Genomic DNA, 8,359 nt, shown 5'->3' on the forward strand with positions numbered 1-8,359 from the left:
ATTTCGTAAATTTTATCAAAAACCGAAGGCCGTAACAATAAAAAAGAATATTACAGCAAATGAACAAAGTAGGTACCTAATACCTAGATAGTAAATTTTTTTCTCGGTCTCAAAACGTCTTAATGTGTATATTTATGTTTTAAAAAGAGTATGAGACAATTCGCCCACTCCTTTAAAAATGCACTCGAAATAACCTACTGCATCTAATTATAAGCTATTTCAGTCGACTTTAATCCTACGATTAGATAGACACGATCATGTTGACAGATTGGTTGATTTTGAAGGGTGCTTCTCAAGAGTTGCATAAGAATCTTTGCTGCGGGAAATTGCAATTCATAAAATGCACAGAAAAGAATTCAGTTGGATATTGCACATTTGCCCAGTATTTTTAACGTTAGAGCGTTAAAAATAGCGAGGTAAATAAGGACGTACGGAATTTTCAAATTGTATGAGCGCCTTATAAGCCTTTAAGACTAATTTTAAGTATTTTTAAATATTTCTGTTAGTCGCATAGTTCGTAAATGATTATAGTTACTGAAATAGTTCTGTTTATTACTTGGCAAAAGTTGGATTATATTCTAGATTCTATGGCAAAAATAGAAGCAGTCTCATGCGGCACGAGTCAATAGTGACATCACAGCTACAACGTTACTTCGTCTAATTGATACCTTTCTGGGAGTTGATTGCCCCATTCCAAATGACGTACAGGAGTCATGTGCCAAGACGTGATTATTGTGATTTAAACGATCCCGGAATGAGGACATCGGCATTTATCCCGTTTGTGTCGGAAGAGAGACGGAAGGCAGTCGTGGATAGAATTGGTATTCCGATGCAAAAATAAATAAATTCGATTAGTGGGGGGCGCAGGGTTCGAGGACGGCCACCAGCATAAACGGAGCATAGTGTGCGATACCGCAACCTGGGTCCGAATCCTCTAGTGCAGGGCCCACGCGTCGGGCGATCCATGACGACGCGCGTTACGTCACCTAGGATATGCAGCAGAGGCGTTGGGTGTTGGCGTTTGAGTACCTGTAGAACATTCATGTCCGGCGCTCATTCAGATCCCGTCAGTGTTTCCAGAGTGCGCGAGTTTTCCAGTAGTGAATTGCGGCATGGCAGCGGAGGCACACTCCGGTGCCCGACGCCGTCAACATGTTAACACTTATGATGCGAAGGGAAGACGACGACTTGAAGGGTGACGCCTACACTCGCCAACGAACTCGGGATAATGCAACAGGTGGTGACGAATTTGTGGATATTTCTCAAGTGCAACAGTTGTTGCTCGATTCTCCTTCGAATGGAGGACAGACTCGAGGAAGAAGAAGTGAAGCCCCAACGCCGCCAGCGATAGACAATCGTACGAGGATGCTGGAAACTTATTCCACGCCACACTATTACCATGGTGGCTACGGACACCAACATCACACAGCGCCGGCCACCAGCGTGGATGATTTGGTGGCGATGTGGTTTGCCGGCCCTTCTACGTCCGCAGGTGTGTTTCTTAATGGAGTGCTGCATGTAAAATGTTGCATTATATGTCCGACTCGCTTTTCTTGTTAATGATGTTGTTTTAATGGCATTTACGCACAAATTTACTAATATGGAAGTTCTAACCTGTTTCGTTTACACACATTTACCTAATTTAAGGCAGATGCCACGATTGTCCCTGCTAACTTAGAATTTTAGTGGCTTCCAAATTAATCTCAAAATTGCAGCACCACACCAATCATTTTGACGCCCACAGATCCGATATAATTATTGCCTATTTTAGTATCACCTTATACGGTTTTACTTACATAATAATACTGTACATACTTTTATATTCGACTTTACACCACATCAACCTTAAAAACCCACTCAATTTATTCAAAGCTCCAACGCTCTAGGATACGTCACTTCATTTATAACTGGACACATGCACTTACTTATGCAAGTTTAGTTGTAATTCAACGTTCATGCACACACTCGATTTTTGAATGTAATAACCCGAAATTGAAAGTACAAGGTAATCAATATAATCAAGACTAGAGGACTTTTTCACGTTACAAATTAATTTAAATTGCTAAAAGGATACTGATTTCAATGCATTTGATTGTATGTCTTTAGTAAGAACGTGGGGTATACCGCGCTGCTTGCAGCAAGGTTTCATTGAGAACTTCTTTCTGAATGAAGTAGGTAGTAATCGAATGATGCGATTACACAAGGAAGTTGTAAATTAAATTAACGTTTTTTGATAGATTTTACAACACCTTCTAAATCCTATCGGACGAAATGTTTCGAATTTGTAAACCGTGCTTAAGCTTTCTGTGCATAGTTTCGCACATTTTAAACAAGTAACGATAGGTTGGTAAGTTCCGTGATTATGTTTAATTCGGGTTCGCTGGAGATACCTAATTTACGCAAGTAAACTACAGTTTGATTTTACTCCGGAAGTGTAGTAACAGGAGACCATCTTCGCGCGTAGTATGTTTTAGGGGAAGAGGGTTGCTGAAGGTGGGGATGAAATCGTTGTCGGCGCCATACTGCCTGGAGGGGTTGAAAATCATGAATGAATTGACGTCACTACGCGAAAGCTTCGATTTTACTGGGGCACCCTTCACAACATAAAATTACCGCGGAGAAATATCGATTGTTATTCCGCACTTGAATCGTTCATTGGTTTAAAATGTGCCAATATCTACTATAAATTGTTATATAATAGGGATGCGTCAACGTCATGGGAAATCTCTTAGTGTTGGTGGTTGTATTTGGCGTCTGACTCAGACCAGAAGTCGATGCCAGCTGATATGTATTTTGGGCCATGATTCTAAGGATCGTTGTTATTTTTAATGTGTGGCAACAGATGTTTTTTCAAAAATAGTACGCTTTATTATTTTGCTCATGATGCGTGTTTTAAATTTGCAATATTGAGCGTCACGCATTCTTTGCGAAGCTTTTAAAGACTGTAAGGCTGATGAAGTTTATTTGGTATTTCTTATAGGGTTGTAACTTTTGAACTGTCATTGCAATTAAATTCGACTTGAATGCGTCGTGATAATACGCGAATAGGGAGTCTTCACCCCGTTATTGAGGTGGCATTTACCCTAAAAGCTACAGGTTTTTACTGTTTACTTCCGAGAACTTGGATTGTTTGCACGGGGTGGTTAATTAGTGCTTGTAAGTCGATAATTATACGATTTTTCTATGTAAAAGGTCAATTTTAATTCGGTTTGAGTCTTAAAAGTGGTTATGAAAGCTTTAGGGTGAACTATATGCGGAGATGGGTTTAAAATTTAAGCAGTTGTTTGCATGTATATCTAAGCGCCGTATTACGTCACCGCGACGTCAAGTTACATTGCTGTAACAGTGGGGATCGCGATGGAGGGGGATCTGCGGCCTCCCAATTCTATTGGCCGCAACCCTTTATTGCGACTTCCAAATATGGAACAGATGCTCCATTCATAAAAGTAAAGTCGCGTTCTCCTCGCGACCAGTTTGTGAGTAGCTGTTGTGGTAGGAAGTTCCGTTTTTAATCGATAGTCCTTGACCACGATTAAGCTGCCGTCTTATCGACCTCCTAGTGCGCGCACCCTTGCCCTTGTTGTGATCCTCGCCAGGACGCGAGTTGTAAATATTTTTTTCTCGAAACGAACGGTGACGAGCAGTACGCTAGTGGAGTGCGTGCCGGCGCTAAAAGCCCTGTTTGTTCTGTGGTAGGCGGGCCAGCGGCAAGCCTCTCCAACCCGCCGGCCACCATGATCATGGACGGGCTGGATACGCTGCCCGCACAGCACCACCATCACGCATCCGCCTTCTTGTTGACTGAATCGGCGGCTGCAGCTGCAGCTCACCACTTCAACGTTTTAAGTTTCGATACCTGTCTCTACAAGAGCGTCAGCTCCACTGTCGAAACCGGCAGCAGCCCGGTGCCGGCAGCGGCCTACTCGGCCACCGACCTCGAGTGTGCATCCTCCGAACTCCAGACCGGCGATCTCAACACCCCGGTTACCACTTCCGGAGATATACCGTCCTTCTTCGGACCCTCTACAGTTGTTGAACCACCACCTATTACAGGTGAGTTCCTTTATTACTCATAAACCCCTAATAAATCGTCATCATTTTGAATTTCTCAAATTAAAACGCGCGCCAAATTTATTAATAACAGGTGTAGGAAAGACGAACGGGCACGCGTGATATGTATTCAGATCTAAATTTATACGAAATACCAAGCTCCGCACCGCGTAGAATGCGCCATGCTCACCCCAGAACAATTATTAAAACTGATGCGTGACCTATCCTAGCTCAATTCTAATTGCAAGCACGAAAATAGAAACGTAAATCTGTTAATTTCGTGTTTAAGGCAACAAGTGTTGACGTATAGGTTTGATCAACACAACGACGCGCCGCGGCGCCTTCCAGACTCACGTGTTATTACACGACGCCGGCGCCGAAAAGTCGCCGATCAATATGCCACCCATTCAGATAAATCCCAATTGATAACATTTTACTACAAACACCTAACAAACTGCAAATCGATATTTGACATTGCTGCTTGAAAACGCATAAACTTATTCTTACATTTTGTACCCCTAAACTGGGACAGATGTAATTCGCTTTTTTACTTTCGCTTAAGCTTTAGCTCAAGCTTTCCCGTGCTTTTTCTACCCCCTTTAAGAATTTGGGACTAAATAGTCTACTGCACGTTACAGGTTCTCTGGATCCGGAAGAGCTATCCTTAGAGCACCAATCCAGCAGCCCGCGTCATTCGCCCAATAGTACACATTTAAAGGAAAGTGTATCGCCGCAAGCAAGTACTCTTAGCCCTGGCATCCGAGACGAAGAAGCCACCAATCACAGTACGCTCAGTATGTACTCGGCAGCTGCCGGTCCTTCATTATCAACGAGTAATGCAGGCGCAAAAATGCAGCATCGGCCCGCATATTCGACGGCGTCGAGTCCGAGCCTATCTGGAATGCAAACCAGCGGCAGTCCTCTGGGACTCAATAGCCAGGGGGGATTGGCTCAGTCACCGTCGGCTGTTAATCCATGGCTGCTTTCAACCCAAGATAAGCCACTCTATCCGGCAGTTTTCGGCCTTCTTGGGCACGGAAATTCGCAGTCCCCGCAGCAGCAGTATCCGTCGGCGACGCCGAGTCCCGCAGGTACGCAATACGATGATAGATCTCAGGCGGAGCTGATGCTTAGCATGGAATGTACAAATCTTGCCCTAAAGCAACCCCCTTCGTATTCGAGTTGCTCTGCGGCTTCCGCCGGCCTCCAAATGGAAATGCAGCAACAAGATTTAGTGTATACCAGAGTGGGACAACCGTTGGTGGCGAATACTGCGAAATATCAGTGGGACAGTCAAGACTATAGCAACCCTCAAAGTTCTAGTGCGTTAGTAGTTCCGGGTCCGTCGAGCTTAGTGCCAAAACAAGAACCGTTTAGTGCGAGTTGTTCGGGTGAAGTGGGACAAGGTAGTGGTGCGGGTTACAATGTGCAATTAGCGGAGTACAATCCATCGACGAGTAAAGGACACGAGATACTTTCACAAGTGTATCAACAATCGCCAGTTCCTCTTAAATTAGTACCGGTAAAGCCTCGAAAATATCCTAATCGTCCTAGTAAAACTCCCGTGCACGAAAGACCTTACGCTTGCCCAGTTGAAAATTGCGACAGGCGGTTTTCGAGATCGGACGAGCTAACACGACATATTCGCATTCATACGGGACAAAAACCATTTCAGTGTCGAATATGTATGCGATCGTTTTCGCGATCCGATCATCTCACCACTCATATAAGAACTCATACGGGCGAGAAACCGTTTTCGTGCGACGTTTGCGGGCGAAAGTTCGCGCGCAGCGATGAGAAAAAGAGACACGCCAAGGTGCACCTCAAGCAACGAATGAAAAAAGAGAATAAGCTAGGTGCATCCAGTGGATCTCAACAGAGTAGTACTTCCCAGCAACAACAACCACATCATCATCACCATCTGCATCCACATCAGCATCCTTCAAGTGCGCACCATCCATCACAGCACATGCACACGTCGCACACTGTGACGAGTGAGGAAGCACTTAATTTGCCTGTGGTAACGACAACTCTGTGAGAATTGCCTACCGCCGAGCTGGCCGCCGGCGATTGTGTTCTCTTTATACGCGACGACTGTGATCTCGGCAACGGTAATGCTCGGCTACTATACGTTCGAATAGAATAGATTTTGCACAACATGCAACCTGAATTACTGATCTCCACTGGCCGAATGCCCACCCCGTCTGTGTTGTGTGCCATTTGTGTTTGTTATATCATACAATTGTACCATAAAGACGTGCAAAAAGGGTTAGATTAATCCGACGACACGACGTGTTCTACGCTGCCATGACGATATAAATATAAATTCTACGGTTAACACATAGTTAACAAATCTATTTTTATAAATTTTTCAATATTTTGTTGTAATTTTTTATAGTTTATCTAATGGTGTCGTAGACATGTGAGTTAATTATTTTTAACGTTATTCTAAACAAAGACAAGTTAACAAAATGGCTTTAATTATTAATAATATATTTCTAAAACTTATGATGACTTGTTGCCAAATAACACTTTAACTACTTATACATTCCGTAATTTTGTTTTTTTTTGTAATATGTTGTTGGCTAGTTAGGTTGTATGTTCCCGGGAGAATGTCAATCGTTTCTGCAAAAGTCAATATGAAAGTAAGTGATTATCTATTAATAACGCACACGAAAATTTATTGTAGGGACGATTTTATATGCGTCAAAAATTAGAAATGGACAAATACTTTTGTGTTTTAAAAGTTTAAATGGAATCAAAATATGTTTTTTTCTTAAGACTGTTAAATGTTAACTATATTGATATCCAAAAATTCAGTATCTATCTGTTTGTCTTACTGGAAAAATGTTTGCTATGGCTTGTACCTGTTGTTATTGTTGTTTCAAGCTGTTATATATGATGTTTTAGTGGAAACTTGCCTTAACTGAAGTGTCTTGAACAACCCTAAATAAATCAATCTGGAAATTCAAGCTCAAATTATATATTATCTCTTTGAAATATTATAGTTACCAACGTGGAGAGCGTGGTATTCGCTCATTTGCTCGGCTGTATTACGTGCAGAAAGTGTAATAGTATTGTTAGAAACTAGCCATTTAAAAAGGTGCATTGTTTTCGATAGGTAACATGCAATTGAGTATGAGATATTTTTTCAAGTTGGTGGTGCTTTCCACTATAAAAATAAAGCGTACAAATATAGGCCTAACTATATAGTCATAAAGAACTATAACGAATGTGAACATAAATTGTAAATAGTGTAATAATGTTAACTATGTAAATAGCATAACGAATACTATTGAATTTACCTTTTAAAACAAAATTGTTGATTATCCCCGGCTGTTGTATAATGTTTGTTGTTGCCGTGTACCCGAAACGGTCACGTTCTTATACTATCCCCCCATAATGCACTTTATAGCTATTTTTATATCCTAATTAGATGTTACCTTATCAAATTTATTGAAATTCTTTACACAACTCATGAGGCTGTTTTATTATGAATGTGATATTTGAATACATGGATATTGTAAATTATTATCACGAAAACATCCCTAATTTATTTGTACATGTCGAAAATTCAGTCGTTAATATAACTAAACAAGTTCAATGTAATAAGTGGTTGTGCTCAGATTTAAAATCTCACTTGATCAGTCACAATAAAAAATCTAAATCTTATGTAAAATCGTTCTTTTATTATTGACACCCAACCTATGCCAATCGATTGCAATAACTGTGGTAAGTATTCAAGAAATGGGAAGCTACATCAATTAGCAGTGAGAACTAATTACATGGAAGATTTGTATTGTTCGGATTAGATCATCTAAAATCGTAAGTTTTTAAAGTAAGTATAGGTATAAGCGAATTGTGTAAGTATAGGTACTTCATGCGAAAAATTAACAACCCACACTGAATTTGACGTTATCATTTCAAATGGTAAACGTTTCTGAAGAAATATCTTGTACTTTACCCATGCCTAATTAATTCATGTACGTAATGATATGGTCCATAACATACATTGCTTTTATTATTCTATATGCTTGCGATCACATTTTGATTGAAATTAATATTGTATGCACCATTAAATTTACTTTTAATTTTAATGCTATAAAAAATACTAATCAGTCTGTACTTAAAAATTGCAAATCAGTTATACTAAAAAGCAATTTTATTTATGTTTTAATTTGCGATAATTAAAAATGCAATCGTTTGCGTAAATATGTTTCAATAGAGCAAGTTCTTTCTCCACTTTCACGTTTTTATCAAACAATGAAAAACGCATTCATCATTTACAGTATAAATGTTTACAGAAATA

At 40.5% G+C, this 8,359-nt stretch overlaps 1 protein-coding gene across 2 annotated transcripts; it reads left to right on the plus strand.

Annotated features, from left to right (window-relative positions):
• Positions 1-489: 489 nt before the first annotated feature.
• On the plus strand, positions 490-7,722 carry LOC116166477 (early growth response protein 1-B). 2 transcript variants are annotated; one of them, XM_031481429.1, is made up of 3 exons: positions 490-1,492; positions 3,697-4,053; positions 4,689-7,722. In XM_031481429.1, the coding sequence occupies exons 1-3, from the start codon at positions 1,153-1,155 to the stop codon at positions 6,086-6,088; spliced, it is 2,097 nt and encodes a 698-aa protein (XP_031337289.1). In that variant the 5' UTR covers positions 490-1,152; the 3' UTR covers positions 6,089-7,722. The 2 variants fall into 2 exon arrangements, with proteins under 2 accessions (XP_031337289.1, XP_031337290.1); XM_031481430.1 differs by lacking the exon at positions 3,697-4,053 and having other exon boundaries at positions 511-1,492.
• Positions 7,723-8,359: the final 637 nt, after the last annotated feature.

The sequence above is a fragment of the Photinus pyralis genome, unplaced genomic scaffold (genome assembly GCF_008802855.1).
Source record: "Photinus pyralis isolate 1611_PpyrPB1 unplaced genomic scaffold, Ppyr1.3 Ppyr1.4_LG3b, whole genome shotgun sequence".
Classification (NCBI taxonomy): Eukaryota; Metazoa; Arthropoda; class Insecta; order Coleoptera; family Lampyridae; genus Photinus; species Photinus pyralis.